Here is a 17,644-nt window from a genome sequence, read left to right as displayed (position 1 = left end):
ACTGCCGCCGCTGCCGCCACAGACCAGGGGAGGGCAGGGAGTGTAGATCAGGTGGAGTCATTTGAGATTCTGTGCTCTGCGTCTAGTAGTCTAATACAACATGGCTCTGCGACCTGTTTGCAGCCTCATCTTAGGCCCAGATCCCAGATGCTTCTGCCTCGTGCACAGCTTTGGGTAAAGTATTTAACCTCTGTGGCCTGGCTGCCTCATTTATGGGGAAGGGGAGAGTGGAGTGGGGCACTGCGGTCGAAGTAAGTTAACGGACATTAATACCAATCTACAACACTGATGTCTGAAGGCCGGGTACTTAGGCTCATCTCTGCAGCCCAGAACAGAGGCTAGGGTACACTCTTCTCAGAGAAGGTTCCAGGAAACCCAGAGCAGGAGTGGTGTCTCCCATCCATAGCCACCTCTTTTCTTTAAGAGATTGTGACTGACTTTCAGGTCCTGAGTGGTTGGAGAAGACAGAAACTCTCAGGGTTGGGCTGTTAGTGGGGGCAGTGTCCCATACCCCTCCCCTAAGATAGAGGCTCTGGAGTATGCCCTAGGTGTCTGGGCAGGGAAACAAAACCATGTGGCACCCCCTACTGCGACCTTCAGAGACACATACTTAAGGGAGCCTTTCCCAGAACTCAAACTGAAGCAAGACCCATCTCTGAGAGAGGGGGTCTCAGGAACTCAGCCTGGTGTCACCTGGTTCCCAGGGCATGTGTGCTTCCTCTAGTCCCTCCACCCCTGGGCACGGAATACTGACTCTGCCCTTCCAAGACAGGGCTCTAAGCAAAGCCCTGCTGTCTAGAGAAAGGTTGAGCTGAGGGTCAGGCAGCATGGCCCCCAGGCCAACCTTGTCCTTGTTGGCAGGGTGTCAGGCTCCTGCTTTGGGGGTACAGTCTGTGTCCATGTACAGCCACATGGAGCCAGAGCCATCTGAGATCATGCCCGGCACACAGCAGGTTGTCCTATGTGAATACCCACATACACCTTCCAGTCTCTTGGGAGGTTTTAGCCCCTCCCACTTCCTACAGCTAACCCCGTGGGTCCAGCGGTTGCTGAGCCTGGAGTGGGAACTCCTACCCCTGCCTCTTGTAGCTGGGATTCTACCCTTAGCCACCTGATGGTCTCAGAGGACAGATGGCCATTGCCAGGTCCTGGGTCTGCCTGCCTGCCATGCTCCTCCAGGCCAGAGGGACCTAGGCCTTTTCTCATACTCTTCCTCCCATAGTGATGCTGAGCATAGTCGCCGTGCCCTCCCTCCCTAGATGTTCCTCTTCCCTCTGGGCTAAACTGCAGGTGGACTCTGGCTGCTGGGCATCCCCGGAAGCTCGTCCAGAGGGTGAAAGGAGAGTCTGTGGGACTGTGCCGATGTCACCAGCCAATGCCTTAACCTAGAGACAGGAATTGTTTGTGTGGAGGTTGCTGTGCCCCTCTCCCAGCAATGCGGCCATGACATACTTCCTGAAACAATGGTCCTCCAGATGTTTGGAGGCCCCAAGCAGGAAGGAAGAACAGAGTAGCTGACAAGCTGATCTTGGACTCTGAGCTGTCACTGACCCCGAGGGTACGCCTCCCACAGCCTGCATTTCCCTGTGGACCAGTTCTCCTCCCCAAAAGCAAGCCTGGACACCAGATGTTCCTTGTTAGGAGTGGGGATGGGATCAGCTGGGACCTTCGGGCTTTGCTTTCATGAGGCCTGTGAACAGATGTGAGGGCGGCTAGACCATGTGTGGTTCATTGGGGGAGGAGTTGTTGTGACCCTCTTGTCTCACCCTGGGGGGGGGGGGGAGTCACAGTTCTGTCTGTAGAGCCCAAGGCTTTCGTTTTTCTCTAAGATGACACCTCCAGGCCAGCGGGCTTCAGAGCTTTGGGGATAGTTGGTTCATAAGTCTGAGGCTCAGGCCTCCTGAGGTCACCTCAGGTCTGTTCCTAATCCACACGGTTAACCACACCCCTGCACCTGGCTGGTGGCAGCCCTTGGGAAAGCCTCTGTAGCCAGCTGCAGATTCTTGTGCCCAGCGCTCCATGCCAAATGGAGAGACTGACCTTGAACCTCTACTTGAGGGCTGTGGTTTTCCTGGCCCAGTGACCGCTCTTGGCATGGATTGGTCCCAGGAGGCTGAGTGTGGAGACCTGGGACGATACAAAGAGCATCAACCCAGCCTACACTCCTCTCAGACAGGGAGCCTGTAGGTGGGTTGAGCTCCCATCTGCCCTTGCACATTTCTGAGATGGAGGGGGCTGGCTTACTACTCCAAGAGCTATGCCCTGTCTCCACTGACAGACAACCCATCTCATGTAACTCAGACCTGAATCTCAGTTACTGAAAACACACAGCTTGGGCATCAAGTCACTCACAGATGGTACTGAGTGGGTGACCAGGCCCTTTCTGGGAAGACAGCTCTTAAGAGCTAGGTGTCCTGCTCATGGTGAGAGATACCACTGCAACCAATTTCACAGAGGAGTGGACTGGCCCCCAGGGGCAACAGTGCGGTCTCTAGGCCTGCCACTGAGCAGCAGAGGGGATGGGCCGCTACGGCGCCCTCCTGACGGCGTGTTCTTCTTATTTTGCTTACAGATGGCGAGGATGGACCTGCGACGTCTCTGCCCCACGGCCGTTTCCACGGCTGCTTAAAGTGGTCCATGGTCTGTCTCTGTAAGTAAAATAACAAGAACCATGGGCTTCAAGGAGGCTACCTGGGTTCCTCTTGCTGATCTCCAGCCTCCTTAAAGACAAGAGAGGCCCAGGACCCTAGGCCCCTCAGACATCGCGCGGGAACTGTGGGGCCTTTGCATGTGAACGCCTCCTGAGTTTCCTAGCCAGCAGCCAAACAGCCTGACTGGTGCTCATGCCAAGATTGTGAGGAGACAGTGGGACAAATGGCAATGACAAAGCCCTGGCTCCCACTGTTAGCAGGCTAACGATGGGCAGGAATTGCTGCCTGTGCCTCAGTTTCCCCACCTGTAAAGTGATGCTGCCACAGTATGGAGTGTCGAGGGTGATTCATATACCTGCTGAGAAAGCTATTGCTGTCGTGTCTGACCCACACCACGTGCCCCGTGAGCATCAGTCACCAGTGGATGGCTCCATCAAAGCTCTGGGTGGCGTTCAGAATACTTGTCCCCGAGTACCAGGTGTTACTGTGCCTCAGCAGCCTTGACTGGGTCAATTAGTTGCATATCCCAGTGTGTGGGCGGCTGCTGTGCAACTCTGGGCTCTAAGGATGAGGAAGAGGTTACAAGCACTGTTTGTGTTCTGTGTTGTCTTTCTTTCTTTCTTTTTGTGTGTGTGTTTCTGTGTGTGTGTGTGTGTGTGAGTTGTCTTTCTTGCTGTCATCATTTTGTGCCACGCTTGGCCACACGCTAGAGCCTGGCACACGGCCTGACTGGCCATCAACTGTTGGCTGACTCTTGCTGTGGTGACAGTGGGGTTCCCCCTGTCAGGGAGAAAGAGTGGGAGAGCTGTTAACTGGGTCCATGTGCCCCAGGCCAACTCTCACCCAAGCATCAAGGCTGAGGGAGTTATGGGGGTGCTAGCGTGTGCCCCCAAACATCAGCCGAGGACACGTGTACAGTCTAACTTAGTAACACACCTGTTGTGGTAATGAAAACACTTGTGCTGGGGGCTATTTTTGGCGTCTCTTTAGCTGCTGAGACTGCCCGGCAGCCGCGGGAGGGAAGACAGACAGGCAGTGAGACGAACAGGCCACGGGGGACCCAGGCGTTCAGAGCAAGGCTGGTAAGCGGGCCTCAGGGAGGACAGGATCAGGCCAGGCTGGGTCTGGTGGGTGGCGGACTAGACAGTGCGGACATTGGCATGTCTTAGAAAGTACTAGAAGGCCCAGAGCCCTGGTGATAGAATGTTTGGTCTTAGGACACAAGTCCGCTGCTATTGGTGAGGTCTCCGTGGCAACAGGCCATCTCCTGGCCTGGCTGAGGTGACAGCAAGTGGCTGTCATTAGGTTTGACTGGGGCATGTGTGCCGGTGGCTGTCAGAGCTCACCAGTGAGAGGGAAGTTCACCCAGTGGGGTCCTCTGGACATAGTCTTAGAAAAGCCGGGGGCCCAGAGCTGTTGGTATGTTGTGTGCCACCATCACTGACCACCCTAGATCAAGAATGGTGCTCCCACACACGGCACTTACGCTGGCCTGCATCTACTAGCCTACAGTCAGTCTGGAGCTGGCTATGTGTTCTAGGCCCTGGAAGGGGCTCTTGAGATCATTTGGGGAGACAAATGGGAAGGCTTCAGCTTCTGTGTAGCGCCCCCCGCCCCGCAACACTAGGAAGAGGAGCTGCTTAGAGCTGTATGCAGAGGGTTTGCATGCCTAGCGGCAGGATAGAAACACCAAGGTAGCATGGGAGTCTGCCATTCTATTCCCCTTGTGCTTTGAAATTGCTGCTCCTTGGAAGCAGCTGTCAAGAGGTGCCTCACATAACACCCATCATGTCAAGTCTGTCAGGGTTGTGACCTCATGAGGGCCAGCTCCCAGGTAAGCTGGTGGCAGGCATACACAGGCTCCATAAGCAATGGGCTGGGAACCAAACCAGGCCACTGGGCTCTAATCCTAGAGCCCACCTCAGAACCTCAGAGCCTTGGGGCCATTGGCAGATAGAGACAAGAACGCTAGGCCTAGGTCTGACCTACGGTGTACATCTGGACTGGTGCTGCTCCCCGACCCCTCAGGTGTTTATGACATGGGGTTGTCTGAGGACCTGTGAGAGCGTAGCCCTTGTAGCAGGTGACTATCAGACTGTAGATGAGGCTATCAGAATGGGGAGGCGTGTCCTCTGAGGGGATTGTACTGGCAGCCACCCCCACAGCACACCATAGCATCTCTGGCCTGGGTCTTGCCTTAACTCATGTGGAAGGTGAGGGTCAGCCCTAGGATCAGACAATTAGGGACACTGGCTGGGTCTACCTGTGAACCGTTTATCCCTGTGGCCCTGTCTGCTCTGTGGATCTAGGACCTGTTTGTTTTGGGCCAAGAGCCCCAGCCCCAGGGTGTTTTATCTGTGCTAGAGCCTCAGGCGGTATCTGGGCAAGACAGAGTCAGTCAGTGGGCTAGATAGCAAAGGAGGGCTATGTGCCCCGCCCCCCCAGACTCCAAGGCTGGCAGAGTTAGATTAGCTCCCCCCTCCTGTATCTAGTATGAGCAGACGTGTGACAGGATCCTGCAAGAGCCATAGCAGCCGCAGAGATCTGAGGGTCAGGAAGGAGCGACTTAGGTAAAGGCCCACCTCACCTTCCCATGCCCACAGCCCTTAGGCCTCATCACAGTGCTTGAGTCAAGATGTACAGGCAAGTACAGTCTGGAGCAACTTGCTCAGGTACCCTTTGCTTCACTCAGCTGGAATCACTGCACTGGGCAAGCCTGGAGAAAAAGCTCTCTCTCTCTCTCTCTCTCTCTCTCTCTCTCTCTCTCTCTCTCTCTCTCTCTCTCTTTCTCTCTCTCTCTCTCTCCCTCCCTCCCTCTCTCTCCCCTCCCTTGGCACTTCCATCCCCACCAGGCCTCTCTGCAGGTGGAATGAGACAGCTGGAGCTTTGAGGAATGTGGCCTTGAGGGCACCCCAGACCTCAGCCCCAGCCTAAGAACCCAGCTTCTGCACTCTCAGCCAGGATAGGAGACATCCCTGGCTCATCCCTCAGATCAGGGGGCACAGGACACAAACAAAAACCATAGTCGGATGAGCCGGAGGTGTATGAATATGTCTCTTTCCTAGAGGCAGCACTCGTGACTGGTGACCTCTGATCTGTCTGCAGACTCTGCTAATCATAGCTGGGGCCCACAGCCTAAGCTTTTAACCTTTGTCACTCATGGCTGAGAAGCAAGCACTCTGTGGAAGCCCCTGGCCTTGGCCCTGGGACATTGAGCCAGTGGCAGGGCCATCCAGTCAGCCATGGCTCTGTGACTGGCAGCAGTGATCTTGTAAGCATGCTTACCAGCTGTCTCCTTGGTCACCTGATTGCCCTCAGCAGGAACTAGTGCCTGGACACAACCTCCTGTGTCAAAATTCCCTGAGGAACCCAACCAGCAGCTCCTGGGGTCGGGTAGGGAATGCGGTGAGGTGGGAAGGTCTCAGTCTCTCTGCCTGGCCAGCTCAAGCATTGGGCTACTTGCTGGCTATGGTGCTGCTAAGTGTTAAAGGGGCTCAGGGCCCTCAAGGTTAGGGAGGTTCTCCGGACATCGCTCAGGGTTGGGGAGACTCGGGGGCATTGCTTAAAAGTTGGGGATGCAAATGGGTAGAAGATACTGCTTGAGGCTGTTACAGCAAGGAGCGGAGTTCCTAGCCTTTTCTTGGGGTGATGGGAGGGTGACCTCTCATTTCCCACACCATGGGTGAAGAGGCCCTGTGCTTGCTCACAGTAGAAACCTGAGCCGGTCTGGTAGGATGGACTGGGCATCTGCTGCATGCTAAGGAGCTGCACTATTGGCTGGTATGAAGGTCTTGACCTGAGGGCCAGGGTAGCCCCCCAGGGACAGTGTAAGCCAGCCCCACAAATGTCTGTCTGCCGCCACTTCCGGTGTTCAGCCCTCCCGCCCTCTTGGCTGGGGTATCTGAGGTAGAGGGAGTCGCCTGCCCAGTACCAGTTTGCAGATCTGTAAAAAGAGCATAGCATCTTGAGCACAGTGTGGTTGCAAGGATAGAGCAGTAGCCGTATGGTACCCTGGGCACAGCTAGCTGCTCTGGACTCTACCATCATCATCATCATCATCATTGTCATGTGGGTCATTGTCACTGTTGCCACGTGTACTTAGAATCATCAAGTGCCCTCACGGTCACTGTTCCCCTACAGTGATGAACGGCAGCAGCCACTCACCCACGGCCATCCACGGTGCCCCTTCTACACCCAATGGCTTCAGCAACGGCCCAGCCACCTCATCCACCGCCTCGCTGTCCACACAGCACCTGCCCCCGGCGTGTGGAGCTCGGCAGCTCAGCAAGCTCAAGCGTTTCCTCACCACCCTGCAACAGTTTGGCAGTGACATCTCTCCTGAGATCGGGGAGCGCGTGCGCACACTGGTGCTGGGGCTGGTGGTGAGTCTCCGGGCTGTCAGGCACCTGTGCTCCCCATGACAGCCACTCTGCCAGACCCAGAGCCTTCTCCTTCCCCTCCTCCCCAGGGCGTGGGTAGGGCGTCCAGGTCAGATAGTGTGTAGCAACCTTTTAAGTGGGGTGATCTCTCCTGCAGAACTCAACCCTGACGATCGAAGAATTTCATTCCAAGCTCCAAGAAGCCACCAACTTCCCTCTGCGGCCATTCGTCATCCCTTTTCTGAAGGTAATTGAAGGCAGCGCCCTCCAAGCAGCAGGGGCAGTATATACAAAGGTCCTGGGGACCTCTCAGGGAGACGCTAGCTTATCTACACCTAGGGCACCCACCTCTGCATACAGCCAGCCGGAGCCCTGGGTCATGCTTCCTGAATGTCTGTGCTCTGCTTTAGTCAAAGTTCAAGGTTTGGCTATAAAAGGGATGCGCTCCAAGATGTGAGGCGCCACCAAGGTCCCAAGTCATCCCTGGGCTGGCCCCACTCCTCTGTGCCCAGCCCCTGTCAATGGAATCCCCCATTCTCATAGGGCAGCTGTACGGGTAAGTTTTTAAACTGCCTAGTTGAGATTAAGAGCCGATTATAGATTGAAAAGCTCTCTGCGCAGATGTCCTGTTGACCCCCTGGAGGGGGGACATGCAGGCCCTGACACTGTCAAGCCAATAGTCAGGAAAATCAGAGCCCTTGCTCTCACGGCTGTTAAAGACCCGAGGCCAGGCTCAAGCTTGGGTCTGTACAGTTCAGAGTTCCCACAACATTCACAGCACATGCCCTACCAGCCCCATTCCCTCTGGCACCTCACAGGGGGACCCCCACATGACACCCCATATCCATTCCCCTCCTCCCTCCCACCCACACCTTGCTGGGCTCACACTGGAGCCAGTGACAACAGCGAAACCATGGGTGCCAGCGCGCAGGCCCACCTGGCAGTCACGCGCAGTGCGCTGGAGGCTTTCCTTCTCACCCTCCACATACTGCCGACGCTGCCACCTCCTGTCTTTGGGATGCCGTGCGGCGGCTTATTTTGTCTGAGCCGATGTTCGCAACAGATGCCGGGTAGCATTGGCCACCCTGTCTCTGCCTGGAATATCCCGGCTTCTGCTACCCACAGTCCCCACACTCAGTGCCCTTCCTCCCTAACTAGTGTGGCACCACCCAAAACAAGCCCTGACTGGGTGGATCACCTTGCCAAGCGCTGCTTTGTCAAGGAACCTCCACTCCGCTTTCATTTCTCTGTGCCCACATTGGCTATTAGGAGACTAGCCCGCCTCATAGCTTACCCAGGACCTCTGTGTCTCATTGTCAGACCAGTGATATGATATGGAGCTCCCAGGGTGGAAGGGCAGTAAGAACCAAAGGTAGAAACCTAAAAGTACAAGGTGGCAACCAATCCTTCTAACCTTGTTGCCAAGATACCAGCCGGAGCCCACTCTGTCCAATCGAGGAGGCATAGCCAGTTTGTTGGTACAGCATGATACCAGCCCCCCATGGTCTAGAAACAGGGGAGCCAGGGCTGGAGAGGTGGCTCGGAAGTTAAGAGCACTGACTGCTCTTCCAGAGGTCCTGAGTTCAATTCCCAGCAACCGCGTTTTGGCTCACAACTGTCTATGACGAGATCTGATGCCCTCTTCTGGCCTTCAGGTGTACATGCAGGTAGAGCACTGTACACATAATAAATAAATAAATCTTTTTAAAAAGAAAAAAGAAAGAAACAAGGGAGCCAGAGGAAGGGCTTGGGCACCTCAGGTGCCTCGCTGCCCTCACTGGGTGGGGGTCCCCTCTTGGCTGGGCGGAGAGCCATCACAGCACCATCCTGGATAGTTATGGACCTCCTGGCCTCGCCAGTGCATCTCACGGCTATCTCTGGGGATGCCATTCCCAGAATAAATTGTTCTGAAGGTGTGGCTGGGCGAGGTGTGGCCAGGCAGAGCCTGGCTCCAACTGCCGGGCCCTTTTGGGTCCTTTCCTAGGCAAGTCAGAACTGCCTGCCACACAGGTGATAGGAGAACTGAGTTGATTCATGGGGGGCTCGTTGGAGCCTGTCACGCCAAGGCTTCCAGAGCTCTGGTCTGCAGGTAAGGCTGGAGTCAAGACAGCTGGTATGACTTTCCCTTGATCACACAAGTCCTCAGTAGCCCAGCCAGGGTGAGTTGTACACCAAATCTTAATTCACCAGCTTGTCGGGGAGGGGCTCTGCAGAGCAAAGTGAAGTGCCACAGACTCACGCTTAGCTGTCACCATGGTTGTACTATGTGGTTCCACTAGAGTCCCATCCAGGAGAAAGGGTTTAGATTTTTCTGGGCATCAAAATCTCCATGTAGGGGCTGGAGAAATGGCTCAGCGGTTAAGGGCACTGACTGCTCTTTCAGAGGTCCTGAGTTCAATTCCCAGCAACCACATAGTGGCTCACAACCATCTATAATGTAATCTGATGCTCTCTTCTGGCCTGCAGGTGTGCATGCAGGCAGAGCACTGTATACATAATAATAAATAACTTTTTAAAAAGATCTCCATGCCAAGTGAAGTTGAGGCCCAGGGTGCCCTGAGACCAGCTCAGTTTGTCCTCTGAATGATGCCTGGGACTTCTGAGAAAGAATGAGGACTTAACTCTTTCTGGGTGAGCAGTGGTCCTGTATCCCCAGCTGTGTATCTGGACTATGCTACCTGATCCCCTCCGCTCTGTCCTGCATCCGTCCTCATGTAGCTGGACAGTGGGGCTTTTCAGAAGCCACCCCACCCAAGGCTCCAGCTCCCAGACAGCCCCAGATGGCCAGGACCCCAGATGTTTCCCCACCCTAACAGCAACCAGATGGTGCTCGTGCCCAGCCCCCGCCCCCGCCATGCTGGCCAAGGAGAGGACAGGGTGGGTGGGGGACTGGCGAGGGAAGAGACTCTGGGCTACTGAGACCTCCCAGGACCTCATCCTAGCTCATGCCTCTGACGTGGTCGGCAGATGGTGGGCTGGCCCCCGTTCAGCTATCCAAACAGAAAAACAAGCCTGGCAGCCATACTGCTCAACAGAAATGCATCGGCTGCCCGACGGGCTGGGTGGATGCGCCAACAGAGGCTGAGGAGGCGGAGGCTGGAGACGGCTGCCCTGGCAGCTTTGGACCGCATGGGAAAGTTGTGGATTGTATTTATTTACAAAATCTTAGAGCTGCTGGCTCTCCCCTTCCCAAGAGCCTGCCACTGGGCCCCAGTGGCTCTAGAGAGGTTGGCCACCAGCCGTGCACGCCCAGAGACGCTGGCCCAGCCCTAGGGTGAAGTTCACGCGGTTAGAGAATGAGTTGGAATGTCATGACTGAGGCTGGGGTTCGTGAAGGTCATACACCCCGCCCCCACGTGCTCAGAGCTACATGGCTGCAGAAGGCAGGCACTGATGTCCAAGTTCCAGCTGTGAGCTTTGCTCAGGGCTGGGGCTGGAAAGGGAGAGACAATGGGAAGGGAGGAGCTGGTTCTGTGGGGTTTCTGGCCGATGCGTGTTGGAGGCTAGGGCAGAGACCCTGTAGCAGTCAGGTTCAGCTTACAGCTCTCTCCCTCCCTCCCTCCCTGCTGTGCATGCGGGCGTGCGGGCGTGCGTGCGTATGTGTGTTTCATTGCTTGGCTCTCTCTGAACCCTGCTTCTCTGTGCCAAGGATGACATGGTACCTGCTTAGACAGGACACAGATAAGGAATATTTGCTGCAGATAGCACTCTGACAGGTAGCATGGTGATCTAAAAGTCCCCACATTGCTGTGTATCCTGTGGGGCACAGGCCTGGCATTTTTCACAGTGTTGTTGGAAGGATAACAGAACCTATGGGACCCGGAGCAGTCCTGAGTCACACAGGGGCAGCCCCGGGCTGTCTGCGGTGAGCAGGGTTTGTGGGCTTGCACCCCCTCACACACACACAAAGCTGGCAGTCAGCTGTGCCTCAGGCTCCTCCTGTCCTGCCCACAGGCCAATCTTCCACTGCTGCAGCGAGAGCTCCTGCACTGTGCCCGCCTGGCCAAGCAGACGCCTGCCCAGTACCTGGCCCAGCATGAGCAACTGCTGCTGGATGCCAGCGCCACCTCCCCAGTCGACTCTTCTGAGCTCCTGCTGGAAGTCAACGAGAATGGCAAGAGGAGAACACCTGACAGGTGAGAACCCCTTTCACAGGGACTGGAGAGATGGCTCAGTGGTTAAGAGTTCTGCCTGCTCTTCCAGAGGTCCTGAGTTCAAGTCCCAGCAACCACATGGTGCCTCACAACCATCTATAATGTGATCTGATGCCCTCTTCTGTAGATAAAGCACTTGCTTACAATAAATAAGTAAATTTTTTTAAAAAGTAAGAACTCTTTCACAAATTTACAAGACAGGGAGGTGACCCAAGGTGGCCTCTTCCTGCCCATCGGACTCTGCCGCAGCTCTCTGCCAGACAGCTGACCCGGTCTGTTGTCTGTAGCAGGGCTGATATAGTGCTGCAGGGGTGGGCTGATGTGCTGGCTACACTGAGTTCTGCAGCATACCCTACGTACTCTGTTGAGCTGTGCACCCGGGGTCTCTGGCATCCCTGGAGGACAGAAGCTCAGGAAGGGTCTGTCCACTAGAACTTATTTTTCTTTGTGCTATTCGTAGACCCTGACTGACCTGGAGCCTAGGGCCCATGGTGGCTGGGCTGGACTGAACCCCTTGACTGGCCACAAAGGTACTGGTCCTACTACTGTACCACAGTGGGGACCAACCTGGCCATGGGACCCTGGATGTCTCCATCTCCCCATTCTCCATTAGGAGCCCCCAGAGGAGGTCAGAGTGGGAGACCAAAACCTAGTGGGGGCTCCTCTGAGTTTCTGCCTCTGCCCTAACTGTCTCTCCTCACACCTATCACTACTCTCTGTCCAACACTGGGGTTGATAGCCACTGGCCACCTCTTTTCTTGGTCAGGACCAAAGAGAATGGGTCAGACCGGGACCCTCTGCACCCCGACCACCTCAGTAAGCGGTCCTGCACCCTGAACCCCGCCCAGCGCTGCAGCCCCAGCAATGGGTTGCCCCACCCTACGCCGCCCCCACCCCCACACTATCGCCTGGAGGACATGGCCATCGCTCACCACTTCCGGGACTCCTACCGACATCCTGATCCCCGAGAGCTGCGAGAACGCCATCGGCCCCTTGGTAAGCCATGTGAGAACACCGTCGACCGCTTGAGGTCTGAACACGGAGTGAGCATGTGAGCCCCTGTGTGTCCATGAGCCTGCAAGCATGTATAAGCCTGCATGTGCTGGTGTTGGAGAGAGTTTATGTGCATTTATTTGGGGGTTCAGTCAGCAGCTGCCTGTACCAATGCTTTAGTAGAAGACACTGAAGCTGTCAGCACTACCTCATGTGTCCAATAAGGAACTAGGTATAAGCCAGTAGCCAACCCAGTGCCCATTGTAGCCTGACTTGCCCCTTCCAGAGACAAGTCGCCCCTCTTCTCACACAGAACGGCACTAGGGCAGAGGACCCTATCCTTGGATCCAGCCTCTACCACCCTCCTGTGCTGGGCAGCCTGAGGTTAAAGTAACCAAAGTCAAGCCTACCAGCAGGACTGCCTCGCTTTCCTTGAATCCCGATGTGACCCTTAAATGGGCCACGTGAGCTCCATGTGCCTCGATATCGTCCTTTACCAGAATAGGAATCATATGGGGACAGGCGTATTGACAGAGCACCTGGCACACACCACACTCTAAGGCCCAGTCCCTGGTGACAGGGACAGCAGCTGACACAGAGCACATCCCACTGAACTTGCACTCTGTCACTTCTCAGCCTGTACCCATGCCTCAAAGGAAACTGAGGCTCAAAGAATGCTAGTGGGGCTGGGCGTCGTGGCGCATGCCTTTAATCCCAGCACTCGGGAAGCAGAGGCAGGCGGATCTGTGAGTTCGAGGCCAGCCTGGTCTACAAAGCGAGCCTAGGACAGCCAAGGCTACACAGAGAAACCCTGTCTCAAAAAAAAAAAAAAAAAAAAAAAGAGTGCAAGTGGGAACAGCAGTGGATGGTCACAGCCACACCTGCCTAGCCCCAATCTCCTCTGCAGAGGTGGCCAACCCTGTCACACCCTAGTGTGTTGCATGGGGATGGTAGAAACGACCATCCAGGGTCACTCAGGACATCTACAGGGTCCCAAGCAGGGTCAGCAGAGGCCTTTCCCTACCCCCACGCGGTAGGAGCTTCCAGGGCCTGGGCCTAGGCAGCAGGTGACAGTGTCTGGCTCGCCACAGCCGGGTCAGGCAGGTGCTAATTCCCACCCGCTTCTGCTAATGCAAAAATAAACGCCAGCTGTCGCACAGATCGCAGCCTCTATTTTAGTTTGGGCGTTGGCACAGGCCCCTCGTGGGCAGCCAGAGAGGGTGCTGGATGACGGCTGCAGCCACTCCCTGCCTGCCCTTCTGCAACTCAAGGGAGGCATTTCAGGTTAGGGTACTAGGAGGTCCTTAGGCGCTGATGGCCACTTAAAAGGGAGGCTCGGTGCTTCGGGAAGTCTGGACTGGCGCCAGGTCACCTGCACGGTCTCGGTTACCACAGTGGAAGTATTTGACATTGCAGGAAAACTAAGACAGGACGATCATCATGTCCCTCATGTCCCAGTCAGTGGCAACCCACACCCCATTTGGTCATTCCCAAGGTTACAGATCCAGACTGGCCTTTCACCATACACTGCTTCTGCCTCCTCCACTTACTGCCTGGTAACCATGGACAGACATGACCCTTCACCACCCTCAGTTTTCTTGTCTGTTCTATGGGGAAAAGGACCTTCTCTCCAAGGTCAGGGCAGAGCGAAGGGAACAGTGGTTAGCACCGAGCGCTGCTTGGGAACACCCCTTTAAGTTTGCCAGGTCAGCTTGGAGCTCTCTTTTCAAACTCCCTACTATGCAGTAACTAGGCAGGGCCAGGAAACTGAGGCAGGGAGTGGTAAGAGAAGGGCCTGGGGATCCCATGGCGATTGAGCCATCCTGGCTTGCTGCTTCGTCTGACCCTGATGCCAGTAGATCTGTTTCCAAGACCACGCTTGTGACTGGTAAACACCCAGGCCAGAGTTCAGCCTGAGGACACAGGGCTAAACAGCACACACCGTCTTTCTCTATGGAGCCGATAGTCAGGGGTTGGTGGGTAGGCGAGAGTAAACAGGGACATCTTGTACCTAGAGGCCAGAAACACACATGGCCTGAGGAATTCCAAAGACTGCAGCTGCAGAGGGGCCCTGGACTTTGAGGAATGCATAGGAATAGACATATCTGAGAGGAAGTCATAAACACACGTAAACTGAGCAGCTGCACGGAGGCCCCGAGTTTGTCGGGCCATGGTAAGACAGACCTTTAAAGTGAATCTAGCTAGAGCCACTTATCAAAAATGGGCATCCGAACAGCAAGAGGAGCTAGATTACAAGGCTAGTAGGAAGGGAATGGGTAGTTGAGGCTGCACCAGGGAGGACAAGCGGTTTGGTTTTGGTTTTGGTTTTGAAGTTTATTTACTATGTATACAGTGTTTTGCTTGCATGTGTGCCTCCATGCCAGAAGAGGGCACCAGATCTCATTATAGATGGTTGTGAGCCACCACGTGGTTGCTGGGAATTGAACTCAGGACCTTTGTAAGAACAGGCAATGCTCTTAACCTCGGAGCCATCTCTCCAGCCCAGACAAGTGTTTTAACCTATTTCTGAGGCCCCTGAGGGTAGGAAGTGGGAGGCACTTGCAAGTAGTGGCGGGGCCTGAGATCCAGGTTGGCTTGGTTATGGGCCAGGGTAGGGCTTGGCACCTGCATGGGGAGCCTGAGTGTGCATCGATCGCCCTTTCTGCAGGCATGCCTGCGTCTCGACAAGAAGAAGTGATTGACCACAGGCTCACAGAGCGTGAGTGGGCAGAAGAGTGGAAACACCTCAACAGTGTGAGTGTCCAGCTGGGGTTGCTGGGCCCCTGTGACTCCCAGAATGTCTGCACAGCTCGGGAGCCTGAGGCTGGGGGTGGGGAGCAACAGTGAGTTTGGGCTTCTCTGGGTTCAGCATCTCCTGGCAGGACCCACCTGAGTGCCTGCTGCTGCCTGTCCCTTTGAGCATCCTTGTCCACTGCTGACCTGTCAGGGTGCTGTGAAAGAGTAGACTCAAGGATGCTGAACCATGCAGACAGGCCCTTCCTCCTCCTCTAAGTCCTGCTTGGAGGTTCTTGCAGACTAGAGCCCCAGTGGTGTGGGACATCTTTGTGGTAGGCCGGGTGGACCATGTCTTGATGTTCCTAGGAACCCTGTTCCTCTGACCACCATGCATCCTGAAATGTGTCCCCTTACACGATCCTTTCTTGGCAATGCTCCCAAAGCGGGTTGCTCTCAAGAGTTTTAAAGGGAAGACCCCAAGCCCCTACCCTACATCCAACGAAGCTCCCATTCAAGTTGGGTGCCCACAGGCACTGGGAGACACATCACTGTTTGTGGGGGGAGCCAAGGTAGATTTCTGTGCCCTGCCTTCAGGGATGGTGAGCTGGCTCCCTGACCACCCCTTCCATGTTGGATGGCCACATCTGGCCACAGCCCCGGTTCCAACGTACTGAAGGCCCTGCCACCTGCCTGCAGCTCCTGAACTGCATCATGGATATGGTGGAGAAGACTCGGCGATCCCTCACCGTGCTGCGCCGGTGCCAGGAGGCCGACCGAGAGGAACTCAACCACTGGATTCGGTGCTACAGTGACTCTGAGGAAGGGAAGAAAGGCCCCACCCCCACCTCTGCCCGGTCCCTCAACAGCTGCAATGGTCCTGAGGGGTCTCAGTTAGGTGTGTATTAAGGCAGAACATGGAGAAACTGTAGTGGGGGGTTGCCAGCCCCCCTACACAGTCTCTATCTATAGGATGCCACTGGTTCCCCACAAAGCTAGCAACAGCCTGCCCTTACTTAAACAGAGAGCTTCGCTTGGAAAAGAGGGTGGGCTTTTTTCACTGCAAAAAGATACGCCTGGCCAGCTTGGGCATCAGGACTTCCCGTGTTCTGGTAGGAGGTGTGGCACCTAGGGGCTTCTATTTATCCATCCACCACAGTGGTGACCTCAGAGATGAGGGGAGTCCCAGGACATGCCCAGCTCCCAGCCTGAATCCATGTGCACTGCCTACAGAGCATGCCACTCCAGGTCTCCCCATCCCCCAACCATTCCCATGGTGGCATGTGAAGCTCTCTTTCCCATGGGTAAAAAGAAAAATACAGCCAGGCGTGGTGGCGCACGCCTTTAATCCCAGCACTCGGGAGGCAGAGGCAGGCGGATCGCTGTGAGTTCCGAGGTCAGCCTGGTCTACAAAGTGAGTCCAGGATGGCCAAGGCTACACAGAGAAACCCTGCCTCGAAAAACCAAAAAAAAAAAAAAAAAAAAAAAGAAAAAGAAAAAGAAAAATACTCCTTGCCTTCAAGTCCTGGCCAGAAGGGAACCCAGTGTTGAAGAAGGCAGCCGGTGACCCCACTTTGTGTATAACGCTGTGCCCCACCTCCTGGTTTCAGATGTTCACCGGGATTTCATGCCCAGGACCCTCTCTGGCTATATGCCTGAGGAGATCTGGAGGAAAGCTGGTGAGTAAGGCTACAGGGACAGACCCTGGGGGCAACCTTAAGAAGTGTCTGTGATTCACATGGACTCCCCATGCAGTTTATGGACTTACACATTGGGCAGCACATAGGGGTTACACAAAACGCATGTGTGCACGCTCACACACACACACACACACACACACACACACACACACACACACACACACACACGGACGGGCAGGGGAATATCAGACACTTATAACCAGGGTTCACATAGCCTCCTTCTGGCTCCCCATGGATAGGCCCAAGCAGAGCCAAGGAGCAGATCCCTTAACAGCAGCGCCTTGCCTGAAGCCTGTTAGAACAGGATCCTGGACACTACCAGAACCTGCTGGGTCTTACTGTGGGTGGGGACTGGCCCTCACACTCTGAGGATGCACACCACAGTGAGAACCATGACCTTGGCAGGTGGAGGTTGAATTTTGGGGAAGTTTTGCCCACAGCTCCATCCCTCATGACCAGGGTTGCACACATATTCACACACGTATTCATGACTCACCCATAGAACCTTTAAGCAGAGGTGTGGGTTCATCAACTTCTGCCTTTGTGTGCACACACACGGTGTATGGCCGGCATGCATGTGTGCACATAACCACATTTGGGCTCCCACCCAAGTTGTGGGTGCAGAGGGTCCAGAACCCCAGGGGAGCTCGCCTGGGTGACCACTGGCCAGTGTGAGCACCGCTCTACCTCTGTGCTTCGCAGAAGAGGCCGTGAATGAGGTGAAACGCCAGGCTATGTCGGAGCTACAGAAAGCTGTGTCTGATGCGGAGCGCAAAGCGCATGAACTCATCACCACAGAGCGTGCTAAGATGGAACGAGCCCTGGCTGAGGCCAAGCGGCAGGCTTCGGAGGATGCCCTGACTGTCATCAACCAACAAGAGGACTCCAGCGAGGTAGGGTCACTGTCCTCCACCTACACTACACTCCATCTCTGCCTTCGGGTGCATGGTAGTCTATGGGCTGACCAAACCTGGGTTGGAACACTACACCTGTGCAACCTCTAGGCCACATGAGCTCTCTGCTCTCACTGGTCA

General features: G+C 55.3%; 1 protein-coding gene across 1 annotated transcript in view; it reads left to right on the top strand.

The window, feature by feature from the left end:
• Cbfa2t3 (CBFA2/RUNX1 partner transcriptional co-repressor 3) overlaps positions 1 to 17,644 on the top strand; it is a 48,472-nt gene that overhangs the window by 29,025 nt on the left and 1,803 nt on the right. The window contains exons 3-11 of the mRNA XM_051168539.1: positions 2,573 to 2,650; positions 6,792 to 7,033; positions 7,188 to 7,277; positions 10,985 to 11,166; positions 11,951 to 12,180; positions 14,846 to 14,931; positions 15,610 to 15,808; positions 16,521 to 16,589; positions 17,313 to 17,503. Coding sequence (XP_051024496.1) covers positions 2,573 to 2,650; positions 6,792 to 7,033; positions 7,188 to 7,277; positions 10,985 to 11,166; positions 11,951 to 12,180; positions 14,846 to 14,931; positions 15,610 to 15,808; positions 16,521 to 16,589; positions 17,313 to 17,503 — 1,367 coding nt within the window. The remainder of the gene's footprint in view (positions 1 to 2,572; positions 2,651 to 6,791; positions 7,034 to 7,187; positions 7,278 to 10,984; positions 11,167 to 11,950; positions 12,181 to 14,845; positions 14,932 to 15,609; positions 15,809 to 16,520; positions 16,590 to 17,312; positions 17,504 to 17,644) is intronic.

Source organism: Acomys russatus, chromosome 26, assembly GCF_903995435.1.
Source record: "Acomys russatus chromosome 26, mAcoRus1.1, whole genome shotgun sequence".
NCBI classification, from domain to species: domain Eukaryota; kingdom Metazoa; phylum Chordata; class Mammalia; order Rodentia; family Muridae; genus Acomys; species Acomys russatus.
The sequence above is the reverse complement of the archived record's forward strand: the minus strand, read 5'-3'. Positions and strand labels throughout refer to the sequence as shown.